The 23,130-nt window shown below is 39.5% G+C and overlaps 1 protein-coding gene across 2 annotated transcripts in view; it reads right to left on the bottom strand.

Annotated features, from left to right (window-relative positions):
- The window catches only part of mon2 (Mon2 homolog, regulator of endosome-to-Golgi trafficking), a 583,018-nt gene that overhangs the window by 524,000 nt on the left and 35,888 nt on the right, over nt 1-23,130 (bottom strand). For both annotated transcript variants that reach the window (XM_067140860.2, XM_067140862.2), the window contains one exon: nt 16,063-16,245. In XM_067140860.2, coding sequence (XP_066996961.1) covers nt 16,063-16,245 — 183 coding nt within the window. The remainder of the gene's footprint in view (nt 1-16,062; nt 16,246-23,130) is intronic.

The raw sequence follows: 23,130 nt of genomic DNA, 5'->3' as shown, positions 1-23,130 counted from the left end.
AGCCTAACATACAAATCTCTTACAAAGTGAACTGCTCAGCCCTTCTGGAAATGATCATACTTCAAGTTCCAAGTTGCAGCGCATGACAGAAGTTTGACTTTTGTCAGCCAAAACTGAGGACGACAGTTCACAGCAATTCCTTGTTGTTGATGGCACTGGACACTGAGCAAACTTGGAGATTAAAAATAAATCTCTAATACTTCACTCACTAATGTTTGAAAAGCACTTGAAAGTTTAAAACTCTGGCTATGCATACATGTTTAGGTGTAGATAATCTTGTACAAATCTTTGTAACTTCTAGTTTAATAGGGCAGGTGCTGGAATTTTGTCATGTAGGAGTTCCTTTATTCATCTATTAATCTACCAGCACAAGGTGCAGCGGTATTTGAGTAACTTCAAATACTACTTGACTGAGCCACGATTTAAGCCGTCGACTTGGGTTCAGAAAGCCAGTGCTTTCCCATCTTAGCCACTCAGCCCAGCACAAGGCTGTAGGTTTTAGTGAAAGAAGTTGATTTTTTTTTTAAGTGTTAACCATTATATCATTAAGAGTTATAAATTTCATTCTGGCTGGTCCATATTGAACTGAGATTACATATGATTTATTCAGGTAAAATTTTTCCACCCATTCAATACAGTAAGCTTTTTGCAATGCAGTTTTTATATTATATTATAAAGTTTGGTAATAGTTTCAACCCTACTCAGGGTCATCATCAGCCATAAATATTCAGTTACACAATTTAGTCAAAATATCCTAAAACAATACATTTTGGTTAAAATAAGCAATATTACATTATTCAGCTTAAAAGTTAATGGTGAAGAAATGCAAAGATAATAAAACAAATATAAACTAATATGCTGTTGTAAAATGGATACATCTGGAACCAAGTGCTATGGTTCTAAAGGTATATCTCTCATGTGAGTTCTAAAAGTATTGTTTTTATGTAGCACTGAATAAAATGAGCACAATTGTGGTGAAAGTTCGTAAAATAAATGCTTCAAAATATGCTTTATAATATATTTCTAAGTACTAATAGTCTAAAAGTGAGCCTTTCTGGTAGATTCTATTGATATCAGCCTATGTTTTGACGCTGTTGAATTATACACTATTTCAAAATGTTGGCATATATATGTCATTGGAGTAAAATTTGACACTTTGGTACTGAAGATTTTTCATTAGAGTTCTAATAATAAAGTGGCTTTGAAGTGAGGAGAGTAATTCATGCACTTAATCTAAACAAATAAAACCATATCATTAAATAAATTTCAGTACAATTTTGAGAAACTGAATGCAAGCACCGTGCGTGGTGGTTGAATAATTGTTTGTGAGAAGATTGAAGTCTCAGTTCATAGCCTCGCTTCGCACACTGCCGCGCAAGGTCCAATTGCTCCGCAATGAATTGAGACTTCAATCTTCTCACAAACAATTATTCAACCACCACGCACAGTGCTTGCATTCAGTTTCTCAAAATTGTACTGAAATTTATTTAATGATATGGTTTTATTTGTTAACATTAAGTGCATGAATTACTCTCCTCACTTCAAAGCCATTTTACTATTAGAACTCTAATGAAAAACCTTCAGTACCAAAGTGTCAAATTTTACTCCAATGACATATATTGTACCGGTTACGACGTGTACATAAGTATTTTTTGAGCATAAGTTACGTTTATTTACCACACGTAATGTTCCGAGCGCGTCTGGTTTGTTTACCAGCAGCGAGGACCAGCTAGCGAGTGTGTGACGACTGTGAGCTGTGACGTAGCCACAGGGGCTAGCTAGACCGCCCGCTCGTCTCAACACGTGTTACCAGCCTTGACTGGTATTTTCTGGATTCCACGTCACTTGTTCTAGAGAGTTCGATTGAGAAAATTTTGAAATTTCTATAATAATTGTGCTAGCGAGTCGAGCGATATGTCATCTTGTTTGGGATCACCTAAACGTCCCAATGCTCGAGTTTCAAGCAAATCCATCGAGGGATTCGGGAGATATTCAATCAAACCGTATTATGACGTAGACATCCCGGATTGAATAAAAAGGAGACCTACTGTAGCGTATTCACACAGTCTCAGCTGAGTAGTCAGCGGGGACACTCTTGCTGCTACTATCATCGTGGAACTCTGTCATTATACAAGTGTAGGAAGACGATTCTTCCAAGTTTTATAAAGTGGACTCATAAGACTTCGAGCGTTGTAGAAATTTTTCTAAGTCTTCGTAATTGAACTTAGAATATTTACAAGTGTTCATTAAATGGACTTGTATTATTTACGTGTCTTCGAAGTTGAAACTTTTCTAAGTGTTCACTGAATGGACTTGTATTATTTACGTGTCTTCGAAGTTGGAATTTTTCTAAGTGTTAATTAAATGGACTTGTATTATTTACGTGTCTCCGAAGCTGGAATTTTTCTAAGTGTTCACTGAATGGACTTGTATTATTTTCATGTGTTCGAGATCAGAACTTTTCTACGTGATCATTGAATGGACTTGTATTAATTACGAGTATTCGAGATTGGAAATTTTCTAAGTGTTCGTAAAATGGACTTGTGTTATTTACGTGGAATATTTGCAACTGTTGAGGAACTCACTCTTCTAATAGACAGTGATTGATTAACATTGCTAGTGATGAACTTTAACTTTCCAACGGCTTTGAACAAAGTTAGGATTTCACTTGCATTTACTCAAAGACTTGTACATTGGCCAGTGTTGGTTTAAAAGACTTATAAATTTCGTCAGTGAATTTATTTATGTGAATGGACTTGTGTTTTCGTCAGTGGTCACTCAAAGACTTTATGAATTTCACCAGTGATTAACTTTAAATATATTCAGACTTCCAAGTGAATGGACTTGTGTTTTTTCGTTCGAGTTTAGGCAAAGACTTGCACCTTCGCCAGTAATGAACTTTGAGTTTAACTATAATTTCACAAGAAGGGACTTGTATTTTTCGTTGCCAAACGTTATTCAGAGACGAAGATTTTCCTAGTGATGAACTCTAAAATTAGTAATACCACTCATATCATTTTAGGAGTGTTGGAAGTCTTGATGTACAATTATCAAGATCTCTGCTTATAAGTTGATCATCCAAGGTGTTCATGGACTCAGTGCTACTAGTGACCTTGGGAACATCAATCCTCTCAGACTATCTACAACATCGCCTGGATCATCGGGTTCAACCCGGGCCTCAGAGTTCGAGACATCTCTACTTGCCGTCAATCCAGACAGTCCACCTGCCTCTGTCTGGAGTATCTGGAGTCCCTGGAATCCCTGGAGTCTTTGGGAACGTGCTTCAACCAGCTTGGCTTGATGAGCTGGAGAACCCAAGCCATACTATTGGAATACGAGGAAGACAGTCCATTTCTACTTAGAGGTGATGTGCAAACTCATGACTTATTTGAATAAACTCTTATACAATCAGAGTCAAACTTTTTCTGTAGATAGGACCCTACCTCCTGTACCGAGCCCTAGCTACAATTAATCCAGTTTTTCGCCCTGAGAACTCTATTTCATGCTACTTTAAAATTTAATCTGAGAGTCGGGCTCTTTTACTGGTACAGAGAGGGGGTAGTATACGTGGCACCCTACACGTAGGGGCTTGATAGCTAGGTCAACAGTGCTATCAATTAAGAGACAATTATAACACCCTGGACGTGGTGTTCTTTCTTTCTTTCTTTCTTTATTTGCAAAGTGAAATTTATGCCCTGGACATGGCAAATAATTTGTGTTTTATGTGTTCTGTGTCATATGGTTGATTTCTATGTGCTGATATATGATGAACTGAGTGCTTTCGAACTTTAAAGCCACTGATATTTTAATTTATATTTGAAAATTTCTAAGTGTCACATATTGAAATATTTTCATTACTCTCAACATGGAAAATATATTAGCAGCAATTGAAGCCCTTAGGCTTAATATGAATAAAGTTAACACCAATTTAGAGACTAGGCTTACTGCAACATGTGCTAACCTAGAGCGTAATATGAATGAGGCTAACACCAATTTAGAGACTAGGCTTACTGCAACATGTGCTAGCTTAGAGCGACACCTCACTGAAACTAATACTAATCTTTCTAGCTTGGCTGAGGCTAACGTTCAAACTAATGCTAATCTTGCCAATGTAGACCAGCGTTTAAGTAACTTAGCCCAAGCAAATGTTGAAGCTAATACTGAAACTAAAGCCACTCTTGCCAACCTAATAGCTGAATCAAATGCTAAGTTAAATAATCTGGCAGAGTCAAATACCAACCTAGATAGGCGATTAGCTGAATCAAATGCTAAGCTAAATAATCTGGCAGAGTCAAATACCAACCTAGATAGGCGATTAGCTGAAGCAAACACCGAAACTAAAGCCACTCTTGCCAACCTAGACAGGCGGTTAGTTGAAGCTGACGCCAGGTTAGATAAGCGTCTACATGACGTGGTTCAATCCCAATTTACGGAAATGAACACAAAATTAGAATCTCGTTTTGAGCAGGCAAGTGTTCAAATAGAAGAAAGATTCACTGAAATTCATTCCCAATTTACTCGCAATATCGAAGAAATTAAAACCACTATTAAAGACCAAGTCTTAGAAGCTGTTAAGGAAGATTTAAAGAAGGTTGCTCCTTCCGTTCAACAACTTTCACAGGGCATTGAGGAATTCAAGGCCGAATTTCAGGAGTCTCATGGTCAGCTTTCGCAAATGCAGGCCAAAATTGTTTCCGTCCAAGATACCTTAAGAGAGACAGTTAAGAATGACATTTCCAGAGTTGGAAACGAAGTTGCTCTATTAAAATCTAAACAGGGCGAGTTTGACAAACGATTCACTCAGCAAGCAGATAATACGACCACACAAATTAGTCGTATTTGCAAAGATGTGGGTGAACTTAAAACCGAATTGAAGAACGATGTCAAACAAGTCGAAGGAGTAGTCCAACTCCAATTAGGAGATGTCAAAAGTAATCTCGAACAATTAGCCACTAAGGTCGTTAGTCTTGAATCTCGAGATACTTCCAGACCTATCTCTAGTTCGATAGAAGGAGTCGAAGGAACATCGTACCAGACGACTATTGTTAAAATCCAAGAGGAAACACCTCCTAAATTTTCCGGTAAAGAAGACTATACTGCTAAGGAATTTCTGATTAATGTAGCAGAATATTTTCAAGAACATAAGATTGGCGAAGATAGAAAGCCAAGGACAGTTGCCCGACTACTAGAAGGCAAAGCTCTTTCTTGGTTTTCTGTATTCAAGTCCAATTTCAAGGCATATTCTGATTTTGACAAGGCGTTAATTGATCGTTTTTGGAATGCAGAAACGCAACACCTTATCAAACTTCAACTGTACTCGAGAAGGTATAACACCTCCATCAATACTTCTCGATACGCAGATTTTCTACTATCCCAGTTGAAGAAAATGCAATACTTAGATCCTCCTTTGCCTGAGAAGGAACTTATTCAGGTTATTACTTTACAATACCCTTCTCACGTCCAAGAAATTTTAGTAGCTGCTAACATCCAAAACTTGGATCAATTCGATGCTGTATTGCGACGTCTGGATACTGCTCATGCACAGGGTACATTAAAACCGAGCAAGAATAAAGACATAGCTGCTCACCCAGTGCAGGTTAATGCTTCTGAGCAACCACGTCAGAGTCCAGAACGAATGGATAACAAGGAAGAGAGAGATACTCAATCATCACCTCCGCGGTATAGAGGGTATAGAAAACGCCCATACCGTAGCCAGATGCCATACCCAACCAAGCCTACTTGGTTGAAACAAGAAAGAAAACAAGAGAGTAGAGACTCAAATAATCCGGACTTACACAAACGGTGGAAGGAAACACAGGACTACCTCCATCAGTTGAAACAAGAGGGTCAGCAACCTGGAGCGACTTCTCTTGAATATCAAGAATATAATAAGAGAAACAACACCTTTGGACAAAATCCTGAATCCACGGGTGCTGTTACAAAAAAAAAACTTAAATTTTTCCAAAACAAGATTGCCTGAAAATGAGGAGGTCGGGTCATTTCACGTCGATATTATAAATTATTGGCACATCGATGATGACTTACTGTTTGAGGACAAGTCACCTATTCGTCAACAAGTCCAACGAGGTTTACCTATAATTAATATTACCATTGGGGGAGTCCAAGTATCATCATTGGTGGACTCGGGAGCGCAAGTGTCCCTGATTGCTGACAAACTGGTAACATTGATTAAGGTTAAATGTGATCTTCTGATTTTGCCAGTTGCACAAGTAAAGATCAAGGGCATTATTCCTGACCGGAATATTAAGTGCAAGCAGCAAGTATTCCTTGAGTTTACCATTAATGAGGAAGTGTGTGAACATGTCTTTTTGATAGTTTCGCCTATGAAATTCAACCTTATCTTAGGTTCAGACTTTCTGTCTAAGTATAAGGCTACTATTGATTACTCTGCCAACACCATTCATCTATGTAGGATTGGGTCTGTAGAGTTGCAGCTGGTGGATGGTGAAGACTTTAGGCTTCATGGGATTGATTTACCCTATACCCAAGTCGATGGTGTGTTTGGCGATGCCGCCCCAGTCGACCAGGTATTGAGAGAAGAGGGACCCATTGAGGAAATTTTACATGACAAAGGGCCCGATTTTCTCACTTATATCTCCAGTGTAACTGAAGTGCCAGATCACCACCCTGACATAGCAGCGGCAGAGGAAGAGATCTATCAGGCTTATTCGGACGTTTTTGATGAAAAGCCTGGAGAAATTAAGAATTTTAAACACCACTTCAACGTCAAGGAAACTTCGCCTTATAAGTGCAAACCATATCCAGTGCCCGAGAAGTACATGGAAGAAACCAGGACACTGATTCGCCAGATGGAGGCTGATAGAATTATTTCAAAATGCGTCACGCCTTATATTAATCCACTCACCATAGTAAGGAAACCCGATGGTAAGCTTCGTTTGTGTTTGGACGCCTGTGCCTTAACTGACCGACTGATCCTTGAATATGACCACCCTCCTCCGCTTAAAGATGTCATTAAGCGATTTTATGGAAAGAAGTATTTTTCAGGCATGGATATGACATCATCCTACTTCCATATTGTACTGGATGAACATAGCCGGCTCTTCACTGGATTTATCTTCGACAATATTACCTATGTCTTCAACCGGCTGCCCTTTGGCATTAAGAACTCGGGAGCCGTTCTAATAAGAGTATTGGAAAACCAGTTGTCTGATGAAGTGAAAGCCATCGCCACTATTTATGTCGACGATATCTTGATAGCATCTGATACATGGGAGCAGCATTTGGAAGATGTACACACTGTACTTAAGGAGTTAAGGGAAAAGAACTTTAAAATTAATTTGAAGAAGAGTCAATTTTTCAAGACGGAAGTTCTTTTTCTTGGGCATGTGATTAGCGGAGAAGGCATCCGCCCAAATCCTGCTAAAATTCAATGTATTACAGATTTTCCCAGACCTTGCAGGATTAAGCAAGTGCGGCAATTCCTGGGACTTTGCCAATTCTTTTCACAACATTGCCCTCAGTACACTGAAACTGTAGCACCTCTCCAGGAATTACTGAAGAAAAACAATCGCTGGAAGTGGACTACTGAATGTGAGCAGTCTTTCATTGCTACTAAAAGGATGCTCAAAAATTATGTGCAGCTCTGCTATCCTAACTACGAATGGCCCTTCCATATTGAATGTGACGCCAGTAAGATAGGAATTGGAGCCGTCCTCTATCAAGTCGACCCTAATAGGCCCGATGTCAAGTTGTTCATTTCATTTGTGAGTCGTAAGCTTAGGGTTCATGAAAAGTCATACGCCATTACGGAGCTAGAAGCCCTAGCGATTGTGTACTCACTTTTGTATTGGAAAAAAGTTGTCTTTGGATTTCCAATCACAGTTTACACTGACCACAAGGCACTTACCTTCATTCTGTCTTCTGACCTTACGAGTGAACGAGTCACCAGATGGGCATTATTCATCCAACAATTCAATGTCTCTATTGTGCATCGATCTGGAAAGAACAACATATTAGCCGACGCTCTCAGTCGGAATCCTTCCGATGCAGCTGTAGCTTATCCAATTTCAGTCATTAATAGTGACGAAGAAGAATTTCTGAGAAAATTTCGATATCTAGCCCAAGCCCAGCGGAGAGACCACAGGCTAAGAGAGATAATTCGTTTCTATGAAGGTTCAATTCCGCAACATGATCCAGACTATGCTAGGATTGAGCAGGCAGCCCAATCTTTTTCTTGGGACAATAACCTACTCTACAAGTACATTAATACAGCCAAGACTGCTAAAAGGATTTATGCCCCAGCTAAATTTCGGGAAGCCATCATCTGGCATTGCCACTTCATCACTGGACATGCTGGAGTAGACAAAGTGGCTAGTGTGATTAAGGAGAGGTTCATCTGGGAATACCTCCGTAATGACATCAGAATGACCATAAAAACCTGTGACTTGTGCCAACGGATTAAACCAAATAATTACCTTATGAGGGAATATCCAAGGCCTATCATTCCGGAGAAGCCACGGGAGGTGATGGCGCTCGATCTGTACGGCCCACTTCCAAAGGCGACCAGGGGTAACAAGCACGTCTTAGTTATTGTTGATGTATTTTCAAAATTCACCATGTTGTTACCTATCCAAAAGGCTAACACTGGAAACATTTTAAGGAGACTCCGCAGGAACGTCTTTCCTGAGATGGGGAAGCCTACATTTCTGCTAACTGACCATGGAAGCCAGTTCACGTCTGCAGAATTTCAGACGGCGATAGAAGAGTTGGAGATTCACCATATAATGAATTCCATTCGTCATCCCGAAGCCAACCCTGCTGAGCGATTGATGAGAGAAATTGCCAGATTCTGTCGAGTCTACTGCCAACAGGAACATTGGAGATGGATTGAAGTACTTCCAGTGATGCAGAAAATAGTCAATTCCACCGTCCATGCATCCACTGGGGATATTCCGATGTTGGTGCATCATGGGCATATTCCTCATCGCCCTTGGAATGCTATTCTTCCTGCTCCGCCCGATGCAGCCATCGGTCAAGAAGCAAGAATTGCTAAGGCACTGGGAAAACTGAGACATGCTGCAGATATCAGACAGCGAAGAAATAGAAACCGAAAGTTCAGACCACCCTTGCAAGTGGGAGACAAGGTGTTGATTCGCAAACCTGCGACGTCTCGTCCAGAATTGAGGATCTATGCTAAATTTTGTCCCTTATATTTTGGACCTTTCAAGATTTCTAGATCTTTGGACAACGGTGCTTATGAGATCACAAGATTAGATGGCAACCTTGAAGGCATATACAATGCTTCTAATCTCAAAAAATACTTTGAATAAGGTTCATTAAAGAAAATCCTCATCGTATTTTCTTTTTCCCTGAGAGGGAGGGATATGTACCGGTTACGACCTGTACATAAGTATTTTTTGAGCATAATTTACGTTTATTTACCACGCGTAATGTTCCGAGCGCGTCTGGTTTGTTTACCAGCAGCAAGGACCAGCTAGCAAGTGTGTGACGACTGTGAGCTGTGACGTAGCCACAGGGGCTAGCTAGACCGCCCACTCGTCTCAACACGTGTTACCAGCCTTGACTGGTATTTTCTGGATTCCACGTCACTTGTTCTAGAGAGTTCGATTGAGAAAATTTTGAAATTTCTATAATAATTGTGCTAGCGAGTCGAGCGATATGTCATCTTGTTTGGGATCACCTAAACGTCCCAATGCTCGAGTTTCAAGCAAATCCATCGAGGGATTCGGGAGATATTCAATCAAACCGTATTATGACGTAGACATCCCGGATTGAATAAAAAGGAGACCTACTGTAGCGTATTCACACAGTCTCAGCTGAGTAGTCAGCGGGGACACTCTTGCTGCTACTATCATCGTGGAACTCTGTCATTATACAAGTGTAGGAAGACGATTCTTCCAAGTTTTATAAAGTGGACTCATAAGACTTCGAGCGTTGTAGAAATTTTTCTAAGTCTTCGTAATTGAACTTAGAATATTTACAAGTGTTCATTAAATGGACTTGTATTATTTACGTGTCTTCGAAGTTGAAACTTTTCTAAGTGTTCACTGAATGGACTTGTATTATTTACGTGTCTTCGAAGTTGGAATTTTTCTAAGTGTTAATTAAATGGACTTGTATTATTTACGTGTCTCCGAAGCTGGAATTTTTCTAAGTGTTCACTGAATGGACTTGTATTATTTTCATGTGTTCGAGATCAGAACTTTTCTACGTGATCATTGAATGGACTTGTATTAATTACGAGTATTCGAGATTGGAAATTTTCTAAGTGTTCGTAAAATGGACTTGTGTTATTTACGTGGAATATTTGCAACTGTTGAGGAACTCACTCTTCTAATAGACAGTGATTGATTAACATTGCTAATGATGAACTTTAACTTTCCAACGGCTTTGAACAAAGTTAGGATTTCACTTGCATTTACTCAAAGACTTGTACATTGGCCAGTGTTGGTTTAAAAGACTTATAAATTTCGTCAGTGAATTTATTTATGTGAATGGACTTGTGTTTTCGTCAGTGGTCACTCAAAGACTTTATGAATTTCACCAGTGATTAACTTTAAATATATTCAGACTTCCAAGTGAATGGACTTGTGTTTTTTCGTTCGAGTTTAGGCAAAGACTTGCACCTTCGCCAGTAATGAACTTTGAGTTTAACTATAATTTCACAAGAAGGGACTTGTATTTTTCGTTGCCAAACGTTATTCAGAGACGAAGATTTTCCTAGTGATGAACTCTAAAATTAGTAATACCACTCATATCATTTTAGGAGTGTTGGAAGTCTTGATGTACAATTATCAAGATCTCTGCTTATAAGTTGATCATCCAAGGTGTTCATGGACTCAGTGCTACTAGTGACCTTGGGAACATCAATCCTCTCAGACTATCTACAACATCGCCTGGATCATCGGGGTTCAACCCAGGCCTCAGAGTTCGAGACATCTCTACTTGTCGTCAATCCAGACAGTCCACCTGCCTCTGTCTGGAGTATCTGGAGTCCCTGGAATCCCTGGAGTCTTCTGGAACATGCTTCAACCAGCTTGGCTTGATGAGCTGGAGAACCCAAGCCATACTATTGGAATACGAGGAAGACAGTCCATTTCTACTTAGAGGTGATGTGCAAACTCATGACTTATTTGAATAAACTCTTATACAATCAGAGTCAAACTTTTTCTGTAGATAGGACCCTACCTCCTGTACCGAGCCCTAGCTACAATTAATCCAGTTTTTCGCCCTCAGAACTCTATTTCATGCTACTTTAAAATTTAATCTGAGAGTCGGGCTCTTTTACTGGTACAATATATGCTAACGTTTTGAAATAGTGTATAATTCAACAGCGTCAAAACATAGGCCTAATGAAAAACCTTCAGTACCAAAGTGTCAAATTTTACTCCAATGACATATATATGCTAACATTTTGAAATAGTGTATAATTCAACAGCATCAAAACATAGGCCAATATCAACAGAATCTACCAGAAAGACTCACTTTTAGACTATTAGTACTTAGAAATATATTAAAAAGCTTATTTTGAAGCATTTATTTTACAAACCTTCACCACAATTGTACTCATTTTATTCAGTGCTATGAAAAAACAATAGTTTTAGAACTCACATGAGAGATATACCTTTGCAACCATAGCACTTGGTTCCAGATGTAGCCATTGTACAACAGCATATTAGTTTATATTTGTTTTATTATCTTTGCATTTCTTCACCATTAACTTCTATTTTTTTTTTTTTTTTTTTTTTTTTTTTTGCTAGTTGCTTTACGTCGCACCGACACAGATAGGTCTTATGGCGACGATGGGACAGGGAAGGGCTAGGAGTGGGAAGGAAGCGGCCGTGGCCTTAATTAAGGTACAGCCCCAGCATTTGCCTGGTGTGAAAATGGGAAACCACAGAAAACCATTTTCAGGGCTGCCGACAGTGGGGTTCGAACCTACTATCTCCCGAATACTGGATACTGGCCGCACTTAAGCGACTGCAGCTATCGAGCTCGGTCCATTAACTTTTAAGCTGGATAATGTAATATTGCTTATTTTAACTAAAATGTATTGTTTTAGGATATTTTGACTAAATTGTGTAATTGAATATTTATGGCTGATGATGACCCCGAGTAGGGTTGATAATAGTACCGAACTTTATAATATAATGTAAAAACTGCGTTGCAGAAAGCTTATTCTATTGAATAGGTGGGAAAATTTTACCTGAATAAATCATATTTAACTATTATATCATCTGTACTTGGTAGTATGTCCTGCAGATATTCTATTTTATATCTCACTAGCTGTTGTACCCATCACTGATGAGACAATTGTGGCCTTATTAGACGCATTATTCATTACCTTGTTACTTGATCTTGACTTACAATTCTGCCGGCAATGGTCATTTACTAATATTTTATGTCATACATCAACTACATGAACTGTATCAGTCGAAGATTATTTATTTTGGAACAGTTGCATGAAGTGATAGACTTGACGACACTGCGCATTTCATCTCACTGGCGAGCAGTCTGGTTTGGCCACCTGAGCACAAGGAGGGCCATGACTCAGAATATGTCCAAAATGCCCAATCTCATTCCATAGCAACTGGTATTCAGACTCTCAGGACCAGTTACTAGGCCACTCAGTGGTTGCCCATGGTTCATGAACCAGGATGTGACTACAGAAATCCACACCACAAAGCACTCAAAAATAAATCTCTAAGTTTTAGTGAAAGAAGATGATACCGTTTTCAGTCATTTTAACTATTATATCATCTCTACTTGGGGGTGTATCCAGCAGATATTTGATTTTATATCTCATTTGCTGTAGTACCCATCGCTGACGTTGAATGAATTAACCCGTTAAGTGGGGAGCGAGCTCTTCCTCTTTACACACTACGGTGGGGAGGTGTTTTCATCATTATTTATTTTTTTAAATACTTGGATTTATGCAACCCGACATGTATCTATCTAATATTACTTGTATATTGTGACAATAAGACACATTAATTTCGATACTGCACCGCATATTCACGATAAAGAATGATTTTTAAGCACTACGTTTTTTAGTGCAACAAAGGCATAAGTCTCATATTTCCCGTTTTTTCTCTTATGGGCATTGTAATAATTACTTTCTGAAACTTGTACATAAGCAGTAAACATTTACGAATCAAACTGTCATTGTAGTCCCACAAGCACTATAATATATTGTTATACTTTACTATTATTACACTATTGAAGAATATAAAAATGATCAGAGAAAAATGTACTCACCGAATATCTACTTTCTTCTCTTGTTCTGGATATGAAAATGCCGAGTCACTAATTTCACTCATAGATTTTAACTAGTCTATATATCCACACACGCAGTGGCGGTGACAATGGGGGGGGGGGGGGGAGGGGGTTAGCGGTTAGGGGTAGTGCTCCTCCACATTTTGGGGAAAAATAACATTTTTATTGCATTTTAGCCGTATAAAAAAGAAATTAAATTCGCAGTTCAAATGTAGGTCCTACCCTTTTGTTTCTAATTTCTTTATCCGCTAGTCACCGTCACTGTCTACACGCACGCACACACACGAGTTTACACAATTAGGGACACTATTCACAATACACGTTCAATGGACGCCTCTCAGTTCACATTTTAGCTGTGTGGTACACTCCGAAACAAGGAGCCGGGCACAGTGCTACATCGCAGATTTTGCAGCAGTGCTGTGTCTCCTTTCTTTTATTATTTGCATTGCAAACAACACATCTCTTGCTTGCAATGGGTTTCGTCTTTGAAGGGGCATTGAAATCCGGGAAGTGCCTTCCCGAGAATCGATCCGAAGGGTCATTTGACAGTGACACTACTGATCTGACTGGCTGGGCTTCAGCAGGGATTGATTTATCATACTTGTCAAAAAGCTTCTGGATAACGTGCATACGAAATTGTAAGTGAGTGAATTTTCCTCCATGTTTTTGATAAATAACGAAGGAATTGAACATTGTTATGTCCAACAAGTGCCTGAATATCTTTTGGTAGAATTTCTTGATTCGCTTTCGGGCTGTACTGTACGGGACCATACACTGATCAGATAAATCGACCCCACCCAATGAGTCATTGTAATCTATACACATGACAGGCTTTTCTACTGTGTCCCCTTTCCTGTTTTTCACAGTGTGCATTTCGGCATCATGTATGCTACTTAGCATACACACATCCCTCTTGTCTCTCCACTTGAGAGCAATGAGTTTGTTACGATAAGCAAACGCAACTTCCCCCTTTTTTAGTTTCTTCCCCATAACATCTTTTGGGAGATTTTTCCTGTTCGGTCTTACGGTGCCTACAGCATCTGTCTGAAGGTCATTGAGCAGGTCAAATAGCTCCGGACTACTGTAGTAATTATCCACAGCTATTAGATAACCTTTATTCAGCAGACCTTCGGCCAGTGTAAATACAACTTTGGAAGGCTTAGTGTACTCAGAAATATCTATTCCACAAACTTCGTTTACCAGATCAGTTTCCTTCCCCGTATACCATAGGAGGTTCCACACATACCCAGATTTAGCTTCACATAACTTATAAGATTCCATACCAAAGCGCGACCGTTTCTTCGGTATGTATACCTTCCATCCCAGTCTACCTTTCCACAATAACAGGCTCTCATCGATAGATAGGCGATCGTCTGGAGTATATGCAGTTCTGAATTTTGATAATAGGTTGTCTAGAACTGGCTTCACTTTATACAATTTGGGGTGAACCTGTCTATTATATGCTTCATTGTCCGCAAAATGCAAAAATTTAAGTAAAAGGAAAAATCGTTTCTCAGACATAATTTCATAAAATACAGGAGTAGCTAACAGTTTATTACGAGAAAAGTAATGGACTAATTTCGGCTTCTGAACAATACCCTGCAGTAATAAGATTCCTAAAAAGAGTTTTATTTCATTTTTGTTAGTGGGTACCCAGTCTCTCTCACGACTTCTTCTTTTCACTTTTGCCATCAACGAATTTGAGGTAATTATTTGCTGAGCATACAGATTTGTTTGCTGTGCAATAAGATCACAAAGTCCGTCATCTATAAAAAATTCGTAAATTTCTTCGGGCTGTTTCTTATCCAAAAGTTCACCCTGAATTCCAGCATTGTAATTTGTTGGAAATCTTGCTCGCTTACAACCCCGCACATCCCATTCACCCTGTACAGCAGCAGGATTACCGTCATTCGCAGTTTCAGTTTCACTGCTTTCACTGGAACTCGAACTCCGCACCGATTGAACCGGTCTTGGAACACTACTAGAAAAGCTACTTCCTGGAATATTTACTAATAACGGAGATTCATCGTCACTTTCCGAGCTGAATTCACTACAACTTTCATCTTCGCTATTTTCAAGGATATCACGAATAGTACAATCACTTGGAATATCCCCCGCCCTTTTAAACATACTGTATTACGATATAAAACAAAATAAACATTTCAAAAACGCAAAAGGAACACACTGAAGCTTCTATTTATCGTGAACTTAGTACAGCGCAGGGCCAGTCATGCGGCCTACTGACGAATGCACGAGCTGAATGTGATGCGGCGCTTAAGCGATTTTTGCACTGAACAAATACGAACGAAACAGAAAGGGGATTCCCTGTCGCAATACCGTTCTTACTACGTAGTTCGAAAAAAATCGTCAAGATGGCAACACCGTCCAAAGCATGTGAGGAAAGTTTCAAGGCTCGCGCCTAATATTGAAGATAAGAAAAAAATAAAAACAGTCCCGCGTCTGGAGCCGCATCGCCCACCCTAGCGCAGAGTTTGAAGCGCGGATGTAGACGCAAGCCCCGCTCTACGGGTTAAAGCCAAGATCCTACTCACCCTTATTCTAAACTTAAATACCAAGTTTTGTAAATATCCTCCAATTCATTCTCCCATGATGCTGTAACAAACAGACAAAAATTAAACTGACCCCGACATCAGCTATTTATTATTTATTTTCCGGTGCAAAAACCAAGTATCAGGTCAATATTCAAAAAACAGAAAGACGAGGCATTAACACTTTTTATCTTTCAATATATATATATATAAATAAAATATCCATTGAACTTACTCTTGCTAAAGTGTCTCCATGTACTACTGCATTGGTTGTCAATAACAATGTCACACTCTGTAATACTTTCACCTCCTCTATACCTGATTCCATTAGCATCCATAATGTATCAGTGATATAGCGAGCACCTTTCTGATCCACAGCTTGCTGTGTCATTAACTTCTGCATCATTCCCAAACAAATCTGAAAAATAATTTTAAAATCAATAACAGAGGAAGAATATAGACAACAAAACAAAAATGTAAAATTTCAAATAGAAAGAAGTGAGAATCTAATTAAATGTGTGACTGATAAATGCATCACATGATAAGAGTTACATCTTGATGAAAAACATATCTCATTTGAATATTTCTCAAAGAAAGAAACTGAAATGGTTTTAAAGAGGACAGTTGCAAATAAACTACTAATGGGTAACTGTTAAGCATTCTCCTGTAAAACTGACATTCACTTCAAATCTATTATCAAGTAAGTAAAAAAAGTTTGAGAAATAAAACTCTTTGGCTTATGCATGACGTTATTGAGAATTTACGATTGGAACTGGATGTGAGAGTGGAACAGGTCTCATGATTAAGCCCTTAAACATTAATATCTTTCAACAAATATTTATTATAGTTCTAGAGCGAGGAAAATGTCAAGGCTAATCTCTTATTCATAGATCAGTTTTTGTAAGAGGCTACTGGTACAAAGTAAGCTGTAAGAAAATAGTTGCAACAAACTGAACACTCACTTCAATCTATTCAAGAATAATCCTAGAGGTAATACAGGTGGGTTTCAGAAGACAGGGGTCAACAACAGTTTCCAAGATCTCTGCGATGTGACAGTAGCTGGTCAGTGTAGTAGCGATACAGAGTGTGAATGGGACTGAAATCCGATGGCACCACATTCTATAACACAAGGTGCCATGCCTGTATGCAGTGCATAATTAAGTACATGGACAGGCATGTGCCATGGTGCTGCCAGAAAAATCGGGACTCATTGTATAATACAATGGCATGCCATTTGTCCCTCCAGCCTGACATTCTACTCACCATTGCAGCTGCAGGCACCTGTGGTAAGGAGTTAGTGGCAGCTACTGTTATGGGTGCCTACATGATGCACCAACGCAGCAAAAGGCAAGAAACCGAGCATGCAAAAATTGATGTGCCACATGCCTGAAATTCTGAATGAGGATATTTGATGTGGCTGTACAGTACATAATCGCTACGCGAACTAGATGCAGGCGGGCCAACTTTGAAAAGTAAATATCAGGAATCTGATGACACACCCTATTCTATAACTCCAGGTGTGATGCCTGTATGACAGTGCATAACAAAAGACATGGACAAAAGTGTGTCATGGTGCTGCTAGACAAGAAAGTGATCATCGTAGTACTGCAAGCAATATTGAGACTCAACATATAATATAACGGCATGCAATTTATTCCTCCAGGTCTGATATACCACGCACCATTGCAAATGCAGGTGCCTGTGGTGAGAAGTCAGTGGTAGCTACTGTAATGGGTGCCTGCACAGGATGCCTCACTATAGCAGAAGGCGATAAACCAGGCATGGCAACACAGACTGATGTACCACATGCCTGAAATCCTAAGTGAGGGTGTTTGATGTGGATGTACGGTCCATAATCACTGTGCAAATCGGATGCAGACGTGCCAGCTTTCAAAAGTAAAAAATCAAGATACTTTTCTTATGACATACTACAAAATGTGATAATACATCAGTGATGACATAATTTAAATCAATTCAAAAATATTTAATACATTATACTACTCTATTACATAGCTTTTCTTATTTATTTATTTATTTATTTATTTATTTATTTATTTATTTATTTATTTATTTATTTATACTAAAATACTGCACATACCTGTGCTCGTCATAACTGCCTTACGCATCTTCAGAAGCTCTGACTTAACTTTTTGCACAAAGCACTTGCCTTGCTGAACAGATTTTAAGGTTAAGAGTTTTTCCAATGTTTCTTTCAGACAGCATTGAACCGATCTGTGTTTCTTCCTTTCTTTCTTGTTACTTGTTTAACGTTGCACTAACACATTGAAGGTTTTCAGCAATGGAGGGATGGAAAAAGGCTAGTAGGACTGGTAAGGTATTGGTTGTGGCCTTAATCAAGGCACAGCCCCAGCCTGGTGTGAAAATGGGAAACCACAGAAAACCATCATCAACGCTGTCAACGGTGGGATTTGAACCCACTATCTCCCAAATGCAAGCTCACAACTGCACAATGCTAACTGGATGGCCAACTCACTCGGTGATGTGTGTTTCAGCCACTGTAAATATGCTAACAATAGTCTCACAGTTGGCACTGCCATAAGGAAGTGATAAAGAATGAAGCGTTGTGTTAGATATCCTATAGTAATTAAAAACACCACCAGCTACTTGCTTCTGCCCTGCCAATGCCCACTGAACATCAATTCTCTCAAGCTACTGAATGAACAAGGAAAAACGTGGGATTTTAAACACTACAATAATAATAAATCTGCTCTCAAAATCGAGAGATAGATCTCTGCAATTGGAGGAGTTGGAAGAAAGATGAAAAACTGGGAACTTACCACTTAAATCAAGGGAGTTGGCACATCTGCAGATGTCTGTCCTCACGTTCAGTGGTGGGATGGAGCCGTTAGCTTCCTGCATGTCACTCAGCCTGTCCCTCCTTGACCCACTGATCATACATCCGCTTCACTGTGGTTGCATTTATTTCAATGCCAGAACAGATTTTTGTGGTACAATGATCCACAATCTTGATATGACATGATTCTCCAGCAAGCAAAGCTGGAAATCTGGTATGGTTGTCGTGTCCTACGACACAGCATGTTAAAACTCAGTCTGTGCACAGCAGGAAAACGCATCCACTAACTCTTAATGGCTCTCCGAGCTCCACTTATGTACTGATTATTTATCAGTGTTGCTTTCGCTGCACAAGCTGTGCCACTCAACTGAACAACTTATAACGTCAGTTTTGTAACCTGCTTTACACATTCCCCCAATGTGGGGGCCATCAGATGTATCATTCTTGGTGTTGCAAAAGCAATGGCCAGCAGTGTAATTTTATAGTGCCACCTGGATCCAATAATGATGGTACTTAACTATACACTAAGAGCAAAATTTACAGTGTGTGAAGCAACATCCTAATCCTAGGCACAAAATATTGTACAATTCCTACTGTTCATGACACATGCAGCAAATTTCTGAGCAATGGATAGAAATAGGAAGATGACGATGATGATAATAATGATTTTACATTACACTAATTATTTCTATAGTTTTTGGATCTGCTGAGGTGCTAATCGATAGTTTTGTGAGAATTTATTAAACTGTATACATGTTTCACCCACCAGGAATGGAAAATCAAGTGATATTACATAATTACCCTTTTTGATTACGGTAGTTCATGCCTTAAATTGAAAAGGGACGGATTCATCACCCTATAAGTCTTATGCAGTAAAGACTTTGTGATAATCTTTTCTTGAGTCTTTGCTTGTTTGTTTCTGTAATGAGATCTGATGTACCTATTTATACTTTTTGTTCATGTATTTGTTAAAAAATGACCTATGGACTATAAATATTTATTTTAATTTGTTTACAATTTGCTTTACGTCGCACCGATACAGATAGGTCTTATGGCGACAATGAGATAGAAATGGTCTAGGAATGGGGAAGGAAACGGCTGTGGCCTTAATAAAGGTACAGCCCCAGCATATGCCTGGTGTGAAAATGGGAAACCATGGAAAACCATCTTCAGGGCTGCAAACAGTGGAGTTCGAACCCACCATCTCCCGGATGCAAGCTCAAAGCTGTGCACCCCTAACCGCATGGCCAATTTGCCCGGTTATACATAAATATAAATAAAATAACAATATTTTATATTACAAATCATACCAAATTGCCTAATAGTCCAAAGAAGATTATCACTGATGAAGCATCTACTAAGGACAGACTTCCCTGGAGAGTGAAAGACCTGACTGGCTGTAAATACATACATTATATACATTATCATTATAGACTGTTATGCCTTTCAGCGTTCAGTCTGCAAAGCCTCTGTGAATTTACTAAACGTCGCCACAATCCTCGATTTGCAACTAGTGTTGGGGCCTCATTTAGTTCTATACCTCTTATCTTTAAATCGTTAGAAACCGAGTCTAACCATCGTCATCTTGGTCTCCCTCTACTTCTCTTACCCTCCATAGCAGAGTCCATTATTCTCCTAGGTAACCTTTCCTCCTCCATTCGCCTCACGACCCCACCACCGAAGCCGGTTTATGCGTACAGCTTCATCCATCGAGTTCATTCCTAAATTAGCCTTTATCTCCTCATTCCGAGTACCCTACTGCCATTGTTCCCACCTGTTTGTACCAGCAATCATTCTTGCTACTTTCATGTCTGTTACTTCTAACTTATGAATAAGATATCCTGAGTCCACCCAGCTTTTGCTCCCGTAAAGCAAAGTTGGTCTGAAAACAGACCGATGTAAAGATAGTTTTGTCTGGGAGCTGACTTCCTTCTTACAGAATACTGTTGATCGCAACTGCGAGCTCACTGCATTAGCCTTACTACACCTTGATTCAATCTCACTTACTATATTACCATCCTGGGAGAACACACAACCTAAATACTTGAAATTATCGACCTATTCTAGCTTTGTATCACCAATCTGACATTCAATTCTGTTGAATTTCTTACCTACTGACATCAATTTAGTCTTCGAGAGGCTGATTTTCATACCATACTCATTGCACCTATTTTCAAGTTCCAAGATATTATACTGCAGGCTTTCGGCACAATCTGCCATTAAGACCAAGTCGTCAGCATAGGCCAAACTGCTTACTACATTTCCACCTAACTGAATTCCTCCCTGCCATTTTATACCTTTCAGCAGATGATCCATGTAAACTATGAACAGCAAAGGTGAAAGATTACAGACTTGTCTAACCCCTGTAGGTACCCCGAACCAAGAACTCATCCTACCATCATTTCTCACTGAAGCCCAATTGTCAACATAAATGCCTTTGATTGATTTTAATAATCTACCTTTAATTCCATAGTCCCCCAGTATAGTGAACATCTTTTTCTTTGGTACCCTGTCATATGCTTTCTCTAGATCTACGAAACATAAACACAACTGCCTATTCCTCTCGTAGCATTTTTCAATTACCTGGCGCATACTGAAAATCTGATATTGACAGCCTCTCTGTGGTCTGAAACCACACTGGATTTCATCCAACTTCCTCTCAACGACTGATCACAACCTCCCTTCCAAGATGCCAGTGAATACTTTGCCTGGTATACTAATCAATGAGATACCTCCATAGTTGTTGCAATCCTTGCTGTTCCCTTGCTTATAGATAGGTGCAATTACTGCTTTTGTCCAATACGAAGGTACCTTACCAACACTCCATGCTAATTTTACTACTCTATGAAGCCATTTCATCCCTGCCTTCCCACCATACTTCACCATTTCAGGTCTAATTTCATCTATTCCTGCTGCCTTATGACAATGGAATTTATTTACCATTCTTTCCACTTCCTCAAGCAAAATCTCACCAACATCATTTTCCTCCTCCCCATGAGCTTGGCTGTTTGAAACACCACCAGGATGATTTCCTTTTACATTGAGAAGATGTTCAAAATATTCCCTCCACCTCTCCAGTGATTCCCTGGGATCTACTATGAGCTCACCTGAATTACCCAAAACACTGTTCATTTCCTTTTTCCCTCCCTTCCTAAGATTCTTTATTACTGTCCAGAAAGGTTTCCCTACTGCTTGACCTAGCCTTTCCAGGTTATTACCAAAATCTTCCCATGACTTCTTTTTGGATTCAACAACTATTTGTTTCGCTCTGTTTCTTTCATCTACGTACAAATCCCTGTCTGCCTCGGGCCTTGTTTGGAGCCATTTCTGAGCCTTCTTTTTACGTTTACAGGCTGCTCTCACTTCATCATTCCACCAAGATGTTCGCCTTTTCCCATCTTTACACACACTTGTTCCTAGGCATTCTCTTGCTGTTTCTACTACAGCATCCCTGTATGCTACCCATTCACTTTCTATATCCTGAACCTGCTTACTGTCTACTGTTCGAAACTTCTACTAATCATATCCATGTACTTGTGTCTAATTTCCTCGTCCTGGAGATTTTCTACCCTTATTCGCTTGCAGGCAGATTTCACTTTCTCTACCCTAGGCCTAGAGATACTTAGTTCACTACAGATCAGAAAGTGGTCTGTATCATCGAAAAATCCACGAAAAACTCTTACATTCCTAACAGATTTCCTGAATTCAAACTCTGTTAAGATATAGTCTATTATGGATCTGGTACCCCTAGCCTCCCATGTGTAGCGGTGAATAGCCTTATGCTTGAAGAATGTATTCGTAACAGCTAAACCCATACTAGCACAGAAGTCCAGCAAACGCTTCCCATTCCCATTAGCTTCCATATCTTCCCCACATTTACCAATCACCCTTTCATATCCTTCAGTTCTATTTCCAACTCTCGCATTGAAATCACCCATTAGCACTATTCTATCCTTGCTGTTGACCCTGACCACGATGTCACTCAATGCTTCATAAAACTTGTCAACTCCATCCTCATCTGCACCCTCACATGGTGAATACACCGAGACAATTCTCGTCCTAATTCCTCCAACTGCCAAATCTACGCACATCATTCACTCATTTATGTGCCTAACAGAAACTATGTTGCGTGCAATGGTATTCCTGATGAACAGCCCTACCCCACACTCTGCCCTTCCCTTTTTAGCACCCGTCAAGTACACTTTATAATCTCTTCATCTTTATCTCCCCTTGCCCGAATAGCATTTACTCCTAGCACATCCAGATGCATCCTCTTTGCTGACTCAGCCAGTTCTACTTTCTTTCTTCCATAAGCCCCATTAATATTGATAGTTCCCCATTTTGTTTGCCAAGTTGTTTCTAAGGAGTCCTCGCCTGTCAAATGGGAGTGGGACTCCGTTACTCCCATAGGTCCGGGGCTTGCTTAAAATGTTTTGAGCTCCGTAAATTCATGAAGCAGGATGTTACCCTACTTACACATAGTCCAAG

Source organism: Anabrus simplex, chromosome 2 (assembly GCF_040414725.1).
Source record: "Anabrus simplex isolate iqAnaSimp1 chromosome 2, ASM4041472v1, whole genome shotgun sequence".
In the NCBI taxonomy this organism is placed as follows: domain Eukaryota; kingdom Metazoa; phylum Arthropoda; class Insecta; order Orthoptera; family Tettigoniidae; genus Anabrus; species Anabrus simplex.
The sequence above is the reverse complement of the archived record's forward strand: the minus strand, read 5'-3'. Positions and strand labels throughout refer to the sequence as shown.